General features: G+C 35.7%; 2 protein-coding genes across 5 annotated transcripts in view; one reads left to right on the forward strand and one right to left on the reverse strand.

Annotated features, from left to right (window-relative positions):
* The window catches only part of LOC107697425 (gamma-aminobutyric acid receptor subunit rho-1-like), an 18,118-nt gene extending 4,496 nt beyond the window's left edge, over window positions 1-13,622 (reverse strand). For 2 of the 4 annotated variants that reach the window (XM_016498196.1, XM_016498199.1), the window contains exons 1-6: window positions 13,188-13,622; window positions 11,573-11,685; window positions 8,047-8,114; window positions 7,387-7,610; window positions 4,774-4,856; window positions 2,558-2,695 (exon numbers count right to left, since the gene is read on the reverse strand). In XM_016498196.1, coding sequence (XP_016353682.1) covers window positions 2,558-2,695; window positions 4,774-4,856; window positions 7,387-7,610; window positions 8,047-8,114; window positions 11,573-11,685; window positions 13,188-13,330 — 769 coding nt within the window. In that variant the 5' untranslated portion in view covers window positions 13,331-13,622. The remainder of the gene's footprint in view (window positions 1-2,557; window positions 2,696-4,773; window positions 4,857-7,386; window positions 7,611-8,046; window positions 8,115-11,572; window positions 11,686-13,187) is intronic. The other 2 variants (XM_016498197.1, XM_016498198.1) reach the window with 2 other exon arrangements.
* A 4,486-nt stretch (window positions 13,623-18,108) lies between these two features.
* LOC107697397 (uncharacterized) overlaps window positions 18,109-22,139 on the forward strand; it is a 6,406-nt gene continuing 2,375 nt past the window's right edge. Inside the window, exons 1-2 of the mRNA XM_016498164.1 lie at window positions 18,109-18,178; window positions 20,716-21,003. Coding sequence (XP_016353650.1) covers window positions 18,109-18,178; window positions 20,716-21,003 — 358 coding nt within the window. The remainder of the gene's footprint in view (window positions 18,179-20,715; window positions 21,004-22,139) is intronic.

The raw sequence follows: 22,139 nt of genomic DNA on the forward strand, positions 1-22,139 counted from the left end.
AGCGGGGCACTGCGGCGGCAGTATCAAATGGAGCGGGCACTGCTGTGACAGTATCAAACTAAGCAGGGCATTGCAGGAGCAGCCTCAAATTTCTTTTAACTGATCAGAATTAGATGGGCTTTCTTTGTGTGAAAATTATTGGTCCTGATATAGCTCTTGAAGGCATCCGATGACCATCGACCGAGAGCTTGGATCTGCTGCTATGAGAGACCTTGAGAGACCTACTAACTGCTGTAGTTACTGCCCTGATTCGGAAGGAGTGGCTGGAAAATCTTTCTACAGCTATGACTGGTTGGACGATGTTTACTGAACATCGTTTGGATAGATGTTTTTTGGAACCAAAAACGTGTGACGGGATGGTTACAGTCATCGACAAAAGAGGGTCAAGAGGGGATGTAGACTGAGAGCTTCTGAATTGTAGGCAAGAAAAAGGGCCTGATACGGTTGGATTGGTGACGGGAGGTTAAAAAATTCCGACGTGGTAACCTCTTTTTCCTGATCTGATTTACTTTGATGAAATAGGAGTTTCGCTGTCTGAGAACTTCTGAATTGTAGGCAAGAAAAAGGGTTCTGATACGGTTGGATTGGTGACGGGAGGTTAAAAAATTCCGACGTGGTGACCTCTTTTTCCTGATCTGATTTACTTTGATGAAATAGGAGTTTCGCTGTCAAGCACAGAAAGGTTGGAGACAGTTGGATGGAGTTTGGGGTTGAATAGAAGTTATTGTGAATTCCAAGCATCTTAGGAAACCACAAAGCCAGCGCTCTGAATTTCTGCGAGAATCTGAGACTTGATGTATTAGGCACGGGGGGGTGGTTCCTGAGCTGCAACATTCGGTGGGGTAAGTGGTTGGACTGCTGTGAATGAAGTGTACTGAGGTTTAGATTGGAGAGAAGGGTTAGAAGGAAAAATAAGGAGGGGCCGTAACCTTTTGCGGAGGCAGCCTCACGCACGGATTAGCCTCTGGTGCTTAGGGAAGAGGTAGAAGGAAATGAGAGAGGAGGCCAGTAAGCTTGCGTTGCTGGCTGATGCTGCCCTGCTTGGACGTCTGCAGCAAGGGCTGCTGGCCATTGAGAGGAAAAAGGGTGCAGTGTGAGGAGCAGCCGAGTCTGGGGCGCGGCCCAGGCTTGCTGACGGCCTGCTGCGTCTTGAAGCTCGAGGGGAGCCGGAACTTGATCTGGAAGACAACGTAATTTTGAATGAAGTGGGGAGCTATGAGGAAGAGGTGCATGGGCTGCAATTGTCAGCCGTTAAAATAGTCTGATGTGACATCAGTGGTTCAAACATAATTTTATGAAGCTACTTTGTGCACCAAGAAAACAAAAATAGTGATTCTATTCAATAATAACAATGTCCTTATACTACCTTTCTGGGCCTTGAATGTGGTAGTTGCGTTGCTGTCTATGCAGAGTCTGAAAGCTCTGGGATTTCATCAAAAATATCTTAATTTGTGTTGTGTTCTGAAGATGAACAAAGGTCTTACAAAGGTCGGGTTTGGAACAACAATTTTCATTTTGGGTGAACTATCCCTTTAAATACAGAAAGAAAATTATATAAATATTTCTTTAAATACAGAAAGAAAATTAAATAAATATTTCTTTATTTTAAATTTAATTTTAATAGTTAATAAATAAATAAATAAAAAGTCTAATTTAAGTCTTCAGTGAAATTTCTTAAATGTTAACTTTATTTATGCATTTTCTACGAAATATGTGACATTAGCCCCTTTCACACAGTAATACCAGTAAATTGCTGTAAAATTACTGGAAGGACTTTACCGGTAAATACAAAAATGCGCTGTTCACACAGGCAACGACGTTCCGTCTTTTTATCGGTAAAGCACCATTCCCAGTTTTCCCACATCCGTTTTAAATACTGGTAAATTCTGTGACATCATTAACCAGAAATGACCTCTTAACGGCTGCGCTTCCCGGTGTTGTGTTTGTAAATATGGAGGGGTAAACACAGTCAGTGTTTTTGTTGATGCTGATCTACACAGCGTGGGGTAAATGTGTCATCTGCGTCAGAATGTTATGATTGGCCCAGAGTAGACGTCTTACGTCAGAGCGTTCATTTTGCTCATACCGGTAATATTTATTCTGTTTACACACAGCATACCAGTAATTTACTGGTAATGTTACAACTTCCCTTGAACGAATTTACTGGTATTTTTTAAAAGGTCCTGTTCACACATGATCTCTTAACGGTAATTTACCAATAAATACTTTATGTGTGAAAGGGGCTAATGACATGAGGCTGAAACATTTCTTATTATTATCATTGTTGAAAACAATTGTGCTGCTTAATATTTTTGTGAAAACTATGACACATTCAACATTTATTTGAATGATGTAAATGTTTATCTAAGATTTGGGGTAACAGGCTTCCTGAAAGTGACCCAAGAAATCAAGGGAAAGAAAAACACTGCATATATCCAACCGTTTCAGCCAAGAATGCTGGGAAATCTTATTCCCTGGACTCTCTGTTGGTTCACTGTAATGAAGCACATGGTAGTACGGTAATAAAAGCATGCAGGAGGAAGTGAAGCACACATACCGGTGCTGCTGTAGAAGGCTAGCCCGAAGGAAGGGTGGAATTCTTCAATAAAAAACTGCGAGAGTGCAATCTCGTCAGTCCTTAATGAATCGTTCCCATTCTTCCAATAGAGCATGAGGTCGTTCTCATTGTATGCGTCTTCAAGAGAGCAAAAAATAAAACGTGGGAAGGGAGTGGGGAGCTGTGAGACAGCAAACTCTCTCTGAAGATACATGGGCGGCACTCCTCAGAGGAGAGAACACAGAGCATGCAAAACCAGCTCTGTCATCTCTCCTCTGAAGCTGAGGCCCATGTACAGGTGCATCTCAATAAATTAGAATGTCATGGAAAAGTTCATTTATTTCAAGTAATTCATTTATTTCAGTAATTCAGTAGTTCATTTATTTCAGTTTGCTGGCCAGTCAAGCACACCAACACCATGGTCATTTAACCAACTTTTGGTGCTTTTGGCAGTGTGGGCAGGTGCCAAATCCTGCTGGAAAATGAAATCAGCATCTTCAAAAAGCTGGTCAGCAGAAGGAAGCATGAAGTGCTCCAAAAGTTCTTGGTAAACGGGTGCAGTGAAGTTGGTTTTCAAAAAACACAATGGACCAACACCAGCAGATGATTCTAATTTATTGAGATGCACCTGTAATTCTGAGTGTCATGGGTGAAAGAGACAGAGATATGCAACTTTGAACCAGTTCCTCTGTGCAATTATTTTATATCTGCAACAATGAAGACTGCATGAATCGGATTAAATATGACTGCTGGTAGTTGTTGGAGAAAACTACCAAAATTAAAAAAGGGTTATATGATACACCACTAGCATGCCCAAAACATATAAAACTTTAGTATTAGTACTATTAGACTAGTTCACCCAAAAATGAATATTATGTCATCATAATCACGTAAAATGTTCTTTTGTCCATTTCACACATTAGGAAACGTTTTGAAGAATGTTTACGCTACTCTTTTGACATATAATGAAAGAAAATAGTGACTGACTAGTACAAAAATCAAAAAGCACCATAAAAGTGGTCCATACAACTTGTGTCAGTGTTATTTTAGTATCATTTGTATACTATTATAGTATTAATTTATATGTTAATATTATTTGAATTAGCTTTTACTTTAATATATTCAGTTTTTGTTTTTAGTTTAAGTTTTACCATTTTTTTGTTGTGTGCTTTTATCAGTTTAAAAAATATATATATTTCTATATAGGATTAATTCATTTTTATTTCAGTTTTAGTCATTTTAGTACTTTAACTTCAACTTATTTATATTAGTTATGTGCCAAGACAACATTTCTCATTTTGTTTACATATTTATTTACAAGTTTAGGTTTTTAATCTAATTTATTTAACTGACTCATGACTTATATTCCAAGCCTTCTGAAAGAAACAATAGCTTTGTTTAAGACACAGGTCATTGTTATAAAATTGGCATTTATGCACACATAAGTATAGTCAGGTTTGACGCCAATGATACTAAATGCCAAGAAGAATGTGTTTTCACTCAAAATCTTAAATCGTAAATTTTGGTATGTTCCTCTCACAATGCTATCATATGGCTTCAGAAGACTTGGAATTTAGCGCCCAAGTGATATGAACCACTTTTTAAAGTTGACTGGTCCTGGGTAACTGTATACATTACCATTAAAAGTTTGAGGTTGGTCTTCGGTGTCACATGATCCTTCAGAAATCACTATGCTAATATGCTGATTTTGTGCTACAGAAATATTTATTATTATTATAAATGTGGAAAACTATTGTGCTCTTTAGTATTTTTGTGGAAACCATAATACATTTTTCAGGACTCTTTGATGAATATAAAGTTCATTTAAAATATAAATCTTTTGACAAGGCTTTACTGTCACATTTTCTCAAATTAATGTGTCCTTATTGAATAAAAGTATTTGTTTCTTTAAAAATAATAATAATTATAAAAAAAATAAATCTTACTGTCCCCAAACTTTCAAACATTTGTGTATTTCCATTGTACAAGCTGTGAACATCCTGCTAAATTTCTTCTTTTGTGCTCCACAGAAGAAATGAAGGTGAGTAAAAGAATTTGTCATTTTGGGGTGAACTATCCCTTAAACACAACATGCTACATTTAGGATATGTTTACAGGTATACTTAGAGCATAGTGCTTTGACTAATTATTTCCTTGTACTCTGTTGATAGTGCTTAATGTTGAGTGTACATGCACACACAGACGGTCATACTCACAACTCTCCAGCTCTAGAGAGCAGTTCTGTGTGTCTAGAGGGAACCTGCTGAAGTCCATAGAGCAGAGAGCCGTCACTGTGATTCTGCAATTCACAATTCAGGACAGCCTTAACAAATCACTTACAATTAGACTGAAAAAGTCCGTTTAAAATTGAGACATGTGATATTGTGCTTAGCAAAACATCAAATCAAGAAAACAATTCAGATGAATTGAAATGAAAACTGATCCTGCGCATGAACTGGCTCAGGCACACCTGATCATGCACACAAGCCTACATTTGCCATGCATGCTGTTAATTCTTTGAAAAAAATCTTGTCCAACTATAGTTAAGAAGTATTTTTTTTTTTAAACACACACACACCTCATTTGTCAGTTAAAGTAAACAAAGGGGATTTGGTCACACATAATTAAACCTGTATGACTTTTTTCCCCATGAAAAAAAAAAATCTAATCAGTGTTGTTATCGCCAACTAAATTAAAACGATTAAAAAACATTTTGTTAATTAAAATAAAGCTGAAATAAAATATAAATATTAAAGGGGTCATATGATGCGATTTCTTGTTTTCCTTTTCATTAGTGTGTTATGTAGCTGTTTGTGCATGTATATGATCTACAGAGTTACAAAGCTCAAAGTCTCCCACAAAAGGATTTATTCTATCTAAAAGAGAAGGCTGATCCAGACCGGGCTAAAATGCCTCATTCAAACACGCCCCCACATGTCTACGTCACACGTGGAAATATTTGCATAATGCGCCGAAAGTTCACGCAAAGAAAGAAGGCGTGGTTTCAGGAACAGCACTAGTGTTGATGCAGCCATGTCAGGGAGACGCTGTGTTTCAGTGCGAAAGCAAAAGCACTTTATTTGGCCTTCCGGAAGTAGATGCAATTAGAAATCATTGTTAAGATTTGTTTACAACAGAACAGCACAACCCAGATGTTCGAATTTGTGCAACGCATTTTATGGACGACAGTTTTGTGAACCTAGGAGAGTACAAGGCTGCCTGTGCACAAAGGCTATTTCTAAAAAAACAAATAAAAAAAATGGGTCAATTCCGACTTTGCTGTGACAATCTTGGCTTCTGAATCAGCGACTGTAAGTATGTTTTGTTATTAGTTTAAGTATTTGCCATTGACTGTTCAAATGCGGAGTTTTGCGCAGCGCAGAGTAACGCGTTGTGTCTGAGGGGAACAGGGTCACATCACAGGAGAGTGAACTGACTGTCAGAAATCATAGCACGTCAGCTGTCTTAACCGCATCTTGTGTACTGCATCATCACTGTGTCTGTCACGCGACTCTGTTGCCCTTTCGGGCTTGAACTGATGGTAAAACTAAAGGGGCTTTGTTACGTGTTTGAGAGAGGCGGGGCATAGAGGACCTACAATAATGTACAGTATTTGAAAAATAATGTGTTTTTTGAACATTAAAGCATGTCAACATATTCTGTTACACCAAATACACAAAATAATGATCTTTAAAACAGCATCATATGACCTCTTTAAATAAATAAATAAAAACTTAAACTAAACGAAATGTTTGAAATGCTGCCTTGGCAACTAACTGAAATAAGTTGAAGTACTAAAATTAGTAACTGAAATGATTAAAACCAAAACTGAAATAAAAAACTTGAAAAAGTCAAAAGCATAAAAAAGGACTAACAATTAAAATAAAAATGGAAAATATAAAAATAAAAGCCAATTAAAAATAATAATAATAATAGTGTATAAATAATAATAAAATAATACTAATTCTGTTGTAAAATTTACATAAAACTTTCACTCAGATTTTTCCATATAATGACAGTTTACAGTTATGATGACAATTAAAGAACAAAACATAAAAGTAGTCCATGCAACTTGTAGGCCATATTTCAATCTTCTGAAGCCATGCTATATCTTAGGTTTATGAATAAACTCAAATTTAAATCGCGATTCACTAATAATCCTCCACTTGTGTTGACCACTGCAACACAATCCCAAAACAAAAGTTCAGTCCTATCCATGAACCAAGTTCACTGGAAAGAACTGGCAAAAAAAGAAAATGAATCAGACTGATCTGGTTCTCGAGTTCAACTCACTGAACAAATCATTCAGTCCAGAGTGTGAACAGATTTAACTGCTTCGCTAAATAGAATCAGATCAAAAAAAAAAAAAAAGTTTGTTCAAGAATCAGATCCAGTTCTCCAGTTCTCACTGACTCGAGGATCCAGTCATAGTGGTTCTTGAGTTAAAAGCTCACTGAATGGGAAGATTATCACTGAACAATGACATTTGTGAATTACACAAAGTTGTATGACTTCAGAAGGCTGTTTTCTCCATTTGTAGTATGGAAAAAACCTAAGGGAAAATTCTTCAAAACATCAAATTTCTTTCTTCAGAAGAAAGAAAGTCATACAGGTTTGGAACGACATGAGGCTAAGTAAATGATGACAGAATTTTTAGGTTTGGGTGAACTGTCCTTTCTTGACAAACTTTACTTCAAAGTAAAGAGCTGAAAATATCTTGTTTCCTTTCCTATGAAATCTTGAAACACAGCAAAATGCCTCGGGGAAATTGCTAGTTTCACAGCTCTTGTAAAAACATCTGGTTCCAGGAAAGTGGCTTCATGCGGTACCTGACGCTGTAGAGAATGTTTCCATCTGGATAGACTCTGAGCATGATGTTTTCCATGGTGGTGTCGTGAATGAAAGAATGCTTGGAGTGAACAAAGAAGACGTCAGGCACCCAGATCTTTTTCACCAGCCGAGCGTCAAACGTTCGGCTTTTGTTATTGCTGGAGGGGAAGGCCAGTCTGTCGTCCTGCCAGTAATGCCTAAGGTACAAGGTCATGGTAAAGTCCTATGCCCACAAAAGACATGAAAACGATTTTGTCAGTTTGCTTAAGCCACTCCTTCATACTTTGAAAGTTACTGTGTATATATGATTATAACTGGTGCCAAACATTTGTTTTCACTACATAATTCTCATACTTCAATTTATGTTATTAGCAACAGGATAAGGAAAAATAAAATAATATAAAAATAAATGAATGACACTTGAGTACATAAAGACATGTATGTCGAATGAACACGTCTATGGATTTAACGTGCTTTTCTGCACACATTCATAGTCTTTGTTGTTTTAACCTTTGCCCTCTGCCTCAGTCCTGAATCCAATCTGTTTAAATGGTCGAGGATTTAAGCTTGATGTATGACTAGTACTGGGAGTTGAGGGTGTGCAGATCTCACTGACAGGTTAAAGGTTAAAAGTAATTTATAAAAGAGCAGACACTTACCATATTAACCTCTGAAATGCTGTCAATGCTCTCCACCTGCACATCAATGCCCACTGGAATAGCTGAACCTGGACTCAGTGTCACAGAAAAGAAACAGAATTGGGGGAAGATCACATAGAATAAAAAAAAAAAAACAGAAATAAATCTATTTAATATCTCAGTTGTTTCTCTTATAATGTGTTTAAATGGTGACTTCTCAGTCTTCCGATTCTCATTTAGCTGAGAAAAACAGTCTCTGCTAGACACAGGCGGAGGGTGAACCAACTCCAGGGTAAGGCTAAAAGCAACCAAATGTATTAAACATTATAAACCCGTCTTTTTAGGCAAGAACCAGACATGGGTGTCATCATGTAGGCTAAAAAAATGTTTAATGGGACTGAATTTGTATTTAACTTGATTACAATTTAATAAAAACGTTAGAAATTGATAATTATATAACGTTTCCTTTCCACTGTTATTCAAACAGCGAAAAAATTATATATAGAAAGTGACATTATCACTAACATTGATCTATCGTGAATTTAAGCTCTAAAAAAATTAAACTATCGTTATAATCACTGAAGCTGTATACACTGTTAAATTAATCTCTTAATTACATTGTACGTATATCTGCGTTTTGTTGTTTATGATGAGAGAATTCACAAGAGTCCGGAATTCAGTCAGCCAACGCGCGCGCACACTAAACAAAACTGATGAGTTTAAACGATGACTCATCTGAGCGCCTCTGATTGGCTATTGCATTCCTAAGCTCAACAGATATGTGTGATTGGTTAAACGTACGAAAGTCAGTTAGAACTCAAACATGTCTCTTTAAACTCATCTAGCATCAAATGATCTGAGCATTGTTAGTCAGATCAACCTTTTACCTCTGTAAGTTTGAGAACTGAAACTGGTTCTTATCTAGAATCGGATCCATAAAAAAAATACCATAAGCGTGCATCCTTCTGCTTCTGATGTACAGGACATCTTACTAAAATACTCTGAAAGTGCTGCCTGCTATTCAGCACGAAACATACAGCGTGAAGACTGATTCATGTCACAAGCTCTTTTGTGCTAGTTTTTTTAGTGAATCAAAAACATACAGCGCAACCAGTGAAGTCTAATTTCCAATCAAAATGTCTTCTGATTCCTGTCCTTCCTAGTGAATCATTTATGATTCAGTTGGAATAGTTTCTCAATTGATCTGACTCATTTACCTTACTGTGAGTCATTAATTTGTCATGTCCATCTCCCAGAAAGCCTTATGTTAAGGCTGGAAAGACCTAAATCAGTGTAGCTATGGGCTTGTTCAAATGACAATAGTTAAAGATACACAAGAGTTCTGTCAGTTGTATTTTTTTTTAATTAAGGATATGTTACCACATTTGTGTCCTTTGTTGTTTTTATCTATTATTGAAATTATCCCATGCACATGCCAACACAATTGCATTTCTGTTTTCCAAATATTTCTTCCTCTAATTCAAAAGAATTATCAGTGTAACCTTGAAGAAACAATACAGTCTGATTCCCTAAATTGTAGCCTGTCTATGTAATGCTAAACTATCAAACTCTCAAATCACCAACTATTTACTTCTGAGATCCATCAGTGGAAGCAGTAATCAAATCAAATGAGTAAATATTTGTGAGAGAAGGACTATGTAATTGGCATTGTCATAACAGAATGACTCGACAAACGTATGTTTAACAATCATAGTTGTGTCTATCTGCATTAAGCACTCTGCTGTGAATCTTCTTGTGGCAGCTGTTTTTCTTCAAGGGAACTGTACATAACATCAGTCTCTCAAGTCACAGCTGCATCACGTCAAACAAACACATGGAGACCAGTTGTAATCTCTCTAAGTAGAACAGATGAATTTAAAGTGTCTGATTCTTATCCATTATTGAATCATCTCTGCATCTAAAAATCATCTAAAAATCAGATTTTACCACAGAACCTAAAACTGCTATGAAAAATTCCAGAGTTCATAGCTTGAAAATGCTAATTATTTTTTCAGAATACAAACTAAACTCTCTATTACTATAATATTTTTATTATTTTTTATAAGACATTTAATTGACTATCACTGACTAACAAAGAAATTACATATAAAGTGTCAAATAGTTGTCTCATGTCTGCGTCATCAACCACATAAAATCTGAAAAGCGATGTTAAGCTTCCTACAAACAGAGACTTAACTCAGTGCACATGACTTGGTGTGATTATCAGCCTCTCGCTGTTTTCAGAGAACCACCAGCACAAATGATGTTCCCCTAATCTGGACTGAAATACAACTCAATCTCAGTGTTCACATGTAGTTATTAGCAGACAAAATAACAAACAACTACTATGGTACTATTTTTCGGATATATACCATGTTATTCTTTAAAGCACCTTGGAATATCATTTAGTACAATGCTAAACAGTATATTGGTAGTTGACAAATAACGTGGACATGAACATATCAAACTCCTGCATGATATATGAGATCATACAGATTCTTACAGAGTTGTTGCTTCACAAATACATTCACCTAAATGGACCTAAATTCGCAGTTAGAACAGAAAGTCTCATACAAGAAGATTATTTGATTGAAAAAAACAGCATAACATTCTATGTTCTTATTTTAAAAACAGCGACCTTTGGCTAGCCTGTAAGATTTAGCTACACTCTCAGGCTTTCTCAGAGAGCCACTGGGATTATAATGCAGATTACTGTGCATAAAACACAGCTGTCCTCTGTGTATTGTCTGCTTGGCACTACTACCAATGTGGGTCAGAGTGTTTTTTTTTTCTGATTTGGACACATCGCATACAATTTTCTAACCTACATTTTTGACAGTCTCAGAGGCAGAGTCACATTCTGATCATTTGGCCCACAGTGACTTTTAAAGCTCTTGATCTTGAGTTCAGCCAGTGTAACAGAACACAGTGCTTAACACCGTTCTGTGAGTTATCTCAATGGACATATACTAGGAAATAACAGCAGCAAGTATGGGTGATATCTCTGTCGGCCCAGCATGTTTCATACAAAGTAATCAGCTTAAAAAGCATGTGGGAATGAGACTTTCAGAGAATAAAGTGTTATGTATAATATAATTTGAAAGAAAAGATCTATATATTTATATAGATTTTCATCTAACATTTATGGTAATTTCCTGCTGCTTATGTAATAGTGATCATTAAAATTGCTGTCATAGTGTGAAACTTAAAGTGTGTGATTTCCATCAGAAAAACGCATCACGATTCCCATCAGCACCTCATTGTCTCTCCTTTTTTCCCTCTCTCTATCTCCTGAAATTATCCCAGCTGTCCTCGTAGTGCCTCTCTGGGCTGTATTAGTGCTGTTGTTGTATGTCCCATCATGTAGTCGTGACAACTGTGCGGAATGAGTTTGCATTCCCAGGCAATGTCATTCAAATCAACCATCAAGAAACCAAGATAACACATGACGCTCGAAGCATGTATTTTGAGAACACAACTATTTTTACTGACTTTGCAAAGCCGAAAGTAATTCATAAGTTGCTTTTAAATGGAAAGATTCCCTCACCTCCAAAACCAGGCCTCATGGCGAAGTCGTGATCTTCAATTCGCAACAGCTGCTCTGATTTAATCAGCAGAGATTTGGTGCTGTCAGACTTCTTAGTTTTAAAGTCTATTCGTCTGTTTGAAAAGAGACAAAATGGGGACTTTTTAAAAATAATCTAACAGATAAGCAATCGTTTAAATGTTGAAAACAGCACTGACCGAAGCTAGAAATTTGAAAGAAAGTGTTGTGTAGAGAAATTAATTCAACTTTAGTATGCAGCAATCCAGAAAGCAGTTTTCGGTAATACTTTACTTAAAGCTTTTATATATAATTTATTATAAAACTATTTTAATGCATTACTATGCCTTGTAATGCACATTATAATCCCATGAATAATTGTAACCACAGTTATAATATATCATAATACTATTTAACTGTTCATTGCTACACTTGTAGAAAGTATCATTTAAATGATTGACACTTTTAGACCGTATCAAGTATACATTAAAACATAACAAACAGCCAATATCTGATATAACAAGGAATCTGCAAATATTTTAATGCATTTTAACTTGGGTTACAATTATTTATAAAAAGTTATAATGCATTTTAACATACATTATAAATATCTATAAGTATTGTTTAATGCACAACAACAGATATTTCTCTCCTGAGACACTTTTACATGTATTTATTATTCTAATCAAAAGCAATACATTCAAACTCTGACTAAATTTGCCTCTTATTAAAATATTTTGCTTCCTGTTTTGATTTGACCTGAGTCATTTCCAGGTGCCATTTCTGCACTAAATGAGTCCCACTGACTTACTAATACAATTAATAGGATAAACATTCACATTATTTGATAGATTTAACTCTGTTTAGTGTGTTTAACCTTTTTGCATCATATTTCAGGGACTGTACGTTTCTTTTAGTAAGTTTCTCTTAGACTGTAAGTCAGTATTTTAATGTTTTGTTATATTATGTTAACACTTATATTGGCCACAACAAACTCAATAGTTCAGCCCCAATATATTGAAATAATGTAGCACTTTAAGACTAAGTTTAGGGTTAAGGTTTTTTTATTTATTTAATTAAATTAAATTTGATAGGTTATTAATAAACAAAAATAAAAATAGGGCACAATATACTGTATCAATATGAAGACATTTTCTGGATTCATTAAATAAATAAAAAATATATTTTTATTTATTTATCCAATGTAAAAAAAAAATCTGAAACTCTCTGCCTCAAGTGGCACTGTTACCCGAAAATGACCTCCCTCTGGATCAGTACTAAAAGACTGATTGCTGCCCAGTGCTGTTTTTGTTGTTTACCTCACTTACCCAGCTCAAACATGAGCTCTAATTACAGAGTTCCTTTATCCACAATTAATTATACCTTCAAACACACACAATCCAACAACCCCAAATTGCAGGTCAAAACAGCGCAGGGCTTCGAATAAACCCTAACACATCAATCCACAGGGACGAGACCACAATAAATAAGACCAAGAGTGTAAACAGGCTGACACGGGTATTTAAATTAAACCGAACGGAGCTGATTGATTATATACAAAGCCAAGTCCCAACTACCAGAGCATTCTGCAAATGCATTTAGGAGCAAGCATCCTCACCCTCCATGTTTGTGCCGTGTGTTTTCGCCCAGGTAGACGTCCTTGTGCCTGCGCTGGTTTTGCGTGTTGCTTCCTTTGAGCAGGGTGACGGGCCACAGCCAGGCCAGGCACATCAGCCTCAGTACAGAGAGAGCAAAGTTCATGACCGAGTCCTGAGCTCCAGGATCTGATGCGGGGAGAAATAGAGAGACAGTGTGGGATCAGTCTAACTCTCTGGAGTTCCTTACCCAGCATCCTTTCCTTCTCGTAGTGCCGCCCATTCCTACACAAGGGCCCTTAGATCCACACCGGGCAGTAAAAGTTACACGGTCCCATTTGAAATCCTTTGAGCTCTGCTTTTGTGCATGTGTGCTAGTGTGTATACGGCTGGCGGTCTGCGATTCCCACCCTGCCTAAAAGCCTGTCTGCTTTTCTGACCATGTTGCTCTCCTGCGATCCCCCTCCCTCCGATTTAAACCAAATATCAATTTATTTCTATAATGACAAAGGAATGACGTTAATTCCTCTCTAATCTTCTTACATGCAGCTGCTGAAATCTTTCAGTAACCTATAAACGCCATGGGGAAGGGGAAGGGGAGGTGCATCACAACCAGAACTAACTCTACCATCAGGATAGCTAAAAAAAAGCAACTAGCCCTCCATTTTTAGGATAGTACCCAAGAATTTTTTCTTCAAAATCAAACACATTGCTTAGACACAAACAGCTTGATCAACTGACTTTGTATCTCTGACAGAAGAAATCTATGCTAATATGCTAACATGTTGATCATGCTTATATACTGATTTATATACTGAAATGAAACATTTCTTATTATTATCAGTGTTAAAAACTGTATTGTTCTGCTTAATATGGAAACCGTGACATTCTACCATTCAAATTTGATGTTACAGAATAAGTTTGTATTGAACTTTCTGTCTGTCAACGGGAACTTAACATTGTAGTCTTATATTTGTTTACTGAGTATTTTACATTCTGAATAAGCTCTAGCTGTAAATGAAGCATAAGGTGGCAGTGTTTTTTCTGTAATTGTATGTGTCTGTACAGCTGTGGGTGTCATGCTGCTGTTGATGTGTATAGATCCACCATCAGACTAATCTGTGAGACAGATCTTAACTCGCTTCATAGAGGGTTACAGTCATGGAGAACATAAAGAGATGATGGAGAGATGAAAAGGGAGGGACAGAGGGAAACAAAACAGGGATGGGAAAGGAAAAGAGAGGCTTACTTTAAAAGACAACTAGGCAATATATTTATATTGTTGTGTAAATACATGTATGCCAACTTTGAGAAGCATTAAAACGTTTGTGTAAATAAACGTAAAGGCCATATCATATGCAGCTTCTGTTCCACTTTTGTAGTGTAAAGATGGCTTTTGATGATGCTGATAAACAGTCTAGTGTTAGTCTATAGATTGGAATAGATTATATTATATAGTATTCTGATTGACTGAATAAAAGACAACACAGACACATTTAATAAGGCAATTATAAAAATTTGCCCTTTATCGAAAAAGTTAATTTATATATACAGCGTGCACACACACACACATAGCTTTCAATTGTGGAAATTACTGCTGAAAATGACATTTTAAACATTTCTGGAAAAAGCAAGTTCACGTTAATGCTAGGGCTGTAATTACAGTAAACAATAATTTACATATAATTATAGTAAACAACAGTTAACATTTTTTCTTGATTGAAAATTATGTATAATAAAAATGTTCAAGTGATACAGTATTTACCTTATTTTTTCTTAGATTTCTCCACACATCATGTCTCATATTTAATCATACATATTCTTCACTGACACGGTTGTCTCTTTTATCTCTGTTGAAAAAGTCTTTGTTGGTTGTGGAAAAAATAGTTAATCATCATGGAAATGATGCAACAACTTGCGTAAAAAGTGTATAAATAATTTCCTTTTTCACACAATAAAATATTAATAAATATAATATTATTCATTTATATATAAAACTACATATAATTTACATTATATATAAATTATACTATATAAAAATAAAGTTATTATTAGAGTGTTAGTCTTCTAGGTGGTTTCTAGGCAGTTGCTATAGGGTGTTCATGGATAGACAGATAAAAACATATAAATAATTTTCACTTAAAATTATTAAATATAATATTATTAAATATAAATATACCATTACTTATTATGTAATATACAATATACATTATATGCAAATAAGTGTTGCACGATAAATGTCAGAATAGTTTATGATTATTTCTCTCTGTTTAAATTATTATCATTTTAAAAAATGTAGCAATTAATATTTCTGATGGATTTTGATATTTTTTAATTGAAAGTCTTGGTTTGGGACAAGGGCAAAGCACATGATAAAAAAGTATCCAATAGTTTTAATGACAAAAGCGGGGGGAAAAAAGTTTAAATCTATTAGTTCTAATAAAAGTCATTCCCTGGGACATAGAAGCATGAGAAAGCGGAATAGAGGAGAGACAGTCAGATTCTACACATATAAAAGAGAATAAACAGTATCCGAATCGAGTATCTGATGAAACACAGTAGCACACAATCAGTAATAAAATTGCAGCCAGTAGAAGAGTAATCCTAGAGCAGTAACATGCTCCTCTAATCCAGGATTAGAGTCTGATTGAGGGCACAGAAGAGCGCTGGCATCTAAGAGAGACATGCACGTGCCTCAAAGCATCTATCTTTTACACTGAACCTGGATCATCCTTCCCTATGCAGAGCATTAATTATTATAGGAAGGATAAAAAAGCTGTTCACAGCAAAAGCGTCATTTCCACAATCACACTTCATCTTTGTTTATCAACACAAATTTTCATCCTCTTGTGGCCAAATACTGTATGACAGGAGAGCTAATACTGTTGTGATCACACAATTTTGAAGTAGATGATATAGCTTTCAATATTCTGATATTTGAAAAAGTGGAAATGTAATTTTAGAACTGTTTATTAAATACTTGATCTACAAACTGTAATTTCAATGACTTTATTTTTCTGTCTCTAGCCTAAAACATACAAAAAAAAAAAAAACAGTTTTTGACGTCCTAGAATACTGTATATCTAAAACACTTATATTTTTACAACAACGTAATGTTATGTGATTACTGCATGAATCACAGCATTTGTGAGTCTCAAAACCATACAGAAAAATGAATGAGAGGAAAAAAGAAAAATGTCATATACACCTAAAGGTGAGTAAATCAAGGGGTAATTTTCATTTTTGGGTGAACTATCCCTTTAAGGATTAAAAGAGCTACTTTATCTAAACCCACCAGAAAAATAAATATTTGTATCTGCACAAAGGCAAAATGTATAAGACCATTGTGGTCAGATTTGACAAATGTACATAACATTTGTTGAAACGTAATCGTGGAGATTTTGGTCATTCCCATTCAAGTACTGTAACAAAGTTAAAAGCTTAGTGACCCCCAGCATCCCCCAGATAAAGTATGTTCCCGCAACTATGCCCCACTCATCACAAACACCTTAACAACTTTATTTGCATATCTGGAAAACAGCTGCTCTGGGACGTGGCCAAGTGAATGGACTTGCTCCAAGTAAAACCTGAATTGAGAAAACCTAATCAGAAGTTTGAATGTTTTAAGGCCATAGAGTTTATCAGAAAAATAGATAGATAGATTTGTCATTAGTTGCAAAATGACATTGCAAACAGTCATTCCTAAAGATTGGATATGAAAACCAAATCACATTTGTATGCAGTGTGATTAAAGCCAAGAGGAAGTATTTACTGAACTGCCACTGCTGGCAGAATTGAAGCATCACTGCCATGTCATCAGACACATTGACCACTTCTGCTGCACTGCGGGCACTCGATCATCTTAGACAAGTAAAGCACTTCCTCACATCTCAAGTCTGTGCATTTGGCAAACCTGTAAGGTTGGTATAACAACTTGCACCTGTCAAAGTCTGTAAATACCACAAGTTTAAAGTCTGTAAATACCGCAAGTTTAAACTTCTAAGCATTATACATCTGACAAATGGAGCTGAGTCTGGAATGTCAAGCAGAAAAATATATTGGGCCATCTTTAGGGCTTCTTTCAGGAAGGAAACAACCGTTTCATGTTCTGACATCATAAGAACCTTTACTAACCATCAGGGTTACTGCAATCCACTACTTGTTAAGTACACATGCTTACCTCACTATTAGAGTTTGGCAAATTGAGCGAGAAGGTTGCAAGGACATTTGCAGCATGCCTATATTTAGCAAAACCTCAACAAAGTGCAAGGTGGTGATAAAAGACCAGGAGCTTCAGAAAGGTTGGCCTGGGGCGATGTGGGAAGGTTATTGTAAAATTATTCGCAGGAGTACTTGGTAGGCGGTAAAGGGTTTCAGCTGCCATTTAGTGACTCATGATCTATGAAAGAGGTGTTAAAACCTGTCTACCCACTCTCTCTCTCTCTCTCTCTCTCTCTCTCTCTCTCTCTCTCTCTCTCTCTCTCTCTCTCTCTCTCTCTCTCTCTCTCTCTCTCTCTCTCTCTCTCTCTCTCTCTCTCTCTCTCTCTCTCTCTCTCTCTCTCTCTCTCTCTCTCTCTCTCTCTCTCTCTCTCTCTCTCTCTCTCTCTCTCTCTCTCTCTCTCTCTCTCTTTCTATCTCTCATTCCTTCTCTGTCATTCATACCCACAGCAAGTTCACAGCACAGCAGAGCCAATATTCAAAAGTCACCTGAGGAACTTTCTCTATGTACTTTCTCTTGTTTTTATATTCACAAAGACTCTCATTCAGGTGGATGCAGGAGCTACTTTTGCCTGTCTGTGAAACAGTAAAGAGGAACAGGATCTGATTACGTTCCTGAGAGAGACTCTTTGAAGAGTCTCATCTTCTCAGCAGTTTTCTTTCTGTCTACTCTTTTCTTTTAGTCCCGCACTCTTACTTTGCTTCAAAACATTGTTGTGAGGGAGAATGTCAAGGACCCACTATGGCTCTTGTGTTGTTTTATGGATTTTTTCCTTAGTGGCATGTAAGGTTCCAGGTAAGATTAACTTTTATTGTGATTTTTGACATTTTTTCTGAAAGTGAAGTAACTTTTTGCTCATTTTTCCAGTATGCCTTTGGTTTTTATTTGTAAGAATACCACTTTCCTTGATCGAATCAAGCAATTCAAAGTTCTGTTCATGAATCACTCATCTGAAGTAAAAAAAAATTTTTTTTTGCTCTTGATCTGCTTTAATTTTAGTACCTGCCATTTTCAGCTAGTCACTTTTTTATCAATTCATGTTTGTACGTCACAGTTTCCAGGCTGAAAAGATGCCAGGAAAGACTTACAGTATGTTATGAATATACCTTATTATGTAATTCAAGTGGATGGAATAAGGCATCAATGTTGGCAAGATCATCCACAGACATCTGTTTTCTAGTTATTAAGTAGTTCCTCCTTAGGAATTCTTTCCAGTGCTCAAATTAATTATTTTTTTTTGTTATTTTAGTTACCCATCATGATTGCTTCAGATGTCATAAATTATTATGTAGGTTCAGTATGTATTAGCAAGACTATAGAATATACTTAAAAGGACTTTGGTATTAGGCAGTGTTATTTTAGTATTATTTATATACTACTATAATATTTATTGATATTTTGAATTAGCTTTTTTATATTTTCATTTTCATTTAAATTTTAGTTTAACTTTTTTTAGTTTAAGAATTTTTGTTCTTTTTACATTTTTTTTAATGTTTTTATTTATTTTTACATCAGTTTTAGTTTTATTTTATTACTTAAACTTAAACTTGTGCATTTCAGTTAGTTGCCAAGGCAAGATTTATAATTTTATACGTTTAAAATCTAATATTTATATTTTATTTTATGTTTATTTTAACTTTATTTCATTTACAAAAAGTGTAAGTTTTATTTATTTATTTTTAGTTACCAATATTTTAACAATTGTTTGATTTCTGAACCTGCCAGTTTCAAATGTGCATTATTCCAGCAACAGATCATCAGCCAGACTGAAAAGATGCCAGGAAAGATGAATGCTTGTTATAAATATACCTTATGTAATTAAAGTGGATGCTACTCTTAGATCTCAAGTGGAGGCAGAATTTCAGCTAATGGGTTTTTGAGCCCCTCCTTGTTATAGTCTGCAAGTGAAGGAGATGAGTGAGTCTGCTAGAATTTACTCTGGCCCATCATTTGTGACTTGGAACAGTCACTGTGAATTTTTCATCTAGCCATGACCTCTCTAGGGACACTCTATATTAGATCTACACTAGACACTTAGCACAAAGGAAAGTGTTGCATGTAAGACATCAAGATAAGTTAAGAAACAGAATTAAAACCACAACTGTTCCAATACACAATAACTTTTGCAATGCATCAAGGATTTTGGCACACTTAAAGATGTAATCAATGCTGATTAATCTGTAGATAAAGAGATAATCTTGTGCGATCTCAGACTTGCGATGCATGCAAAGCCACGACCGTGTCACAACATAAAAGCATGCACTCTGCCGCTGCTCTATTTATTTGGTATTTATAGCCAAACAATCTTCTAGCTGTTGAATGTTAAACAATCACAGTCATAAGTGGTCATTACTGATAAATGTCCTCTTAGAGTGATGTTATGGGTGAACACACAGTTGTAATCATTCACAGAAAAGGCCCGACAGCAAATAGGGGCAGCAGAACTCACTTTTTTTTCTGAGAAAGAAGGTTGCATACATATGGGTGCATATATGTATGTTTTGTACACATGCACACCCATGCAGTATGTGGTGAGGAAACTGGGGCTATAGAAATATGCATTTGACAAACAATGTTGCCAAATTAGCTTTTTTTTTTTTTTTGCAAGATTTTATAACTTTTTTTTCATTCAAAAAGCAGCTAGCAACAAATATAGCTATTTTTAAAATTTATTTGGCAAATTTGAGCAACTTTTGAAAAGTGACTCAAATGATAAAAAGACATTTTCCCTCTAAACCACACAAAAAGAGGAAACCACTGAACAGCTGACCAAACAGCACAACAACTTGAAGAGAGCTGTGGTTATGTAACGGCATAATCACGCAATGACATCACAGCAACTTTTAGTAACTTTTACCAACAAATCTACCTAACTAAACGGCAGAATTTGCAGCTATCACATATGATCACTGTATTAGATCGCAAATCTTGACTGGAAATTATATAATAACTAAAATGATTTGTTTGCAAATGTTGTTTTATTTGGTGTTTTGTTATAAAGTGCTAATGCAACAGCATTCATGTATTTGTAAATGTATTTTAAGAGTCCAAATATGTGAAATCCCTACATAAAGGTTATAAATTCATAGTAAGTATTATTCCTTTTAAATGATAGGCTACTAATAGACCTTAGTCAGGGTAAAGCCATATATTTGACAACGAGGTTGTGAGGATAGAACTAGGCCTACTGTGCGTTCAGTGGATTGTACTGTTGTTTAACAACATAACAATTGTTCATTCAGTACTGCGTCTAGCCTGACTAAGGTCTATAAATCATTCTCGTATATGCAGGAACATCTGAAAGCTTTTTTGTTGTTGTTGATGATTTGCAGAGGTTCGTGTGACCTGCATCTTCTCTGGGGACTGTATTCTTCCCTGTTCTTTCACGCCCACTAATGGTGATGTGAAGATCCAGTGGTACCAGCAGGAGGCGCTCATTCTCAGTTTACAGCAAGCGGGACAGAGGTCCAGTCGTGGCAATGTGAGGCTCGTCAGCGACAGCAGCGTCTCTGATGGCAACGCATCGCTGCTTGTGAAACAAGTAGATACGAGGAGTAGAGGACGATACAAATGTGTGGTCAACAATGTAACTCTGACATATGTTGTTGCGACAGTGGAAGGTTTGTTTCTCTTGCAGGAATACTTTAATTAATTTTAAATGTATTATTTGTGATTAGTAGTTGTAGTGAGAGGTTTGCACAGTTACCTATGCATCTGTAGTGATGAAGATTTTGATTCATTCCACTCATTTTTTATGTTGAGAATCAGTTCACTAAAAATATTCATTCAGATTCGTTCTATTATTAGAGTAGGTGCCGTGAATTGACAAGTGAGTCTTTTTGTGTAATATGAGTGAGTCATCGAACCATTAATTGAACCGACTTTTTAAATAACTCCAAGTTGACCGAAACAGCTTAATTTATTAATATTTGCTCAGCTCAGTTTATTTACGAACAAGATGTCCCAGTTCATATGTCAGTGGACATTAGTGGCCTGAGAGTAGTTTTCCCAGATAATATTACAAGAATCATGTCGCGTTTGTGTGTGTTTTCTGCTTGATTCGCGAACGAATCACTCTTTTGATCTAGTGAGTCGATCAAACGTGTTTGCGCAAAAAGGTCTAAAATGATTCCGTTTGATTCATTAGCACAGTTCACTCACGCACTGAATTTAGATTTAAATCCTTTATTATTGTTATTATTGTTGTTGTTGTTGCTGCTGAATTGTGTATACTGTTTAGCTTTTTTTTTTAAATTTAGTTAGCTCAGCTGGCAGGTAAAATGTTTTGCTTTATCCAAAGCACAAAAAACAACAACAACAGCACACATTTGGAGTGATTTTCTTTTTTAAAAGACCCATATCTGTTAGATATTTGTCAGTTTGCTCATATAAAGTAACAGGTAAGTTGATTACCTCTCTTAAGCTAATAAAAGCTGATAAAAATAGGAATAGTTGTTGGCCATTTCTGATCTGACAATGGCTGAATTGTGACTGAGTAATCATTGAATTATTAATAATTAAATTAATTAAATAGTTTTAATTTTAAAATAAAATGTAGCATTTTTATTTTTTTTATTTTTAAAGGGGTCATATGATGCGATTTCAAGTTTTCCTTTCTCTTTGGAGTGTTACAAGCAGTTCAAGCAGTTCTAAGATCCCTAAAGTTGCAAAGACTAAAGTCCCAAACCCAAAGAGATATTCTTTATCAAAGTTAAGACTCGTCCACGCCCTCCTAAAACGCCTCGTTCAAACACGC

This window comes from Sinocyclocheilus anshuiensis, unplaced genomic scaffold, assembly GCF_001515605.1.
Source record: "Sinocyclocheilus anshuiensis isolate Anshui unplaced genomic scaffold, SAMN03320099.WGS_v1.1 scaffold939, whole genome shotgun sequence".
NCBI lineage: Eukaryota > Metazoa > Chordata > Actinopteri > Cypriniformes > Cyprinidae > Sinocyclocheilus > Sinocyclocheilus anshuiensis.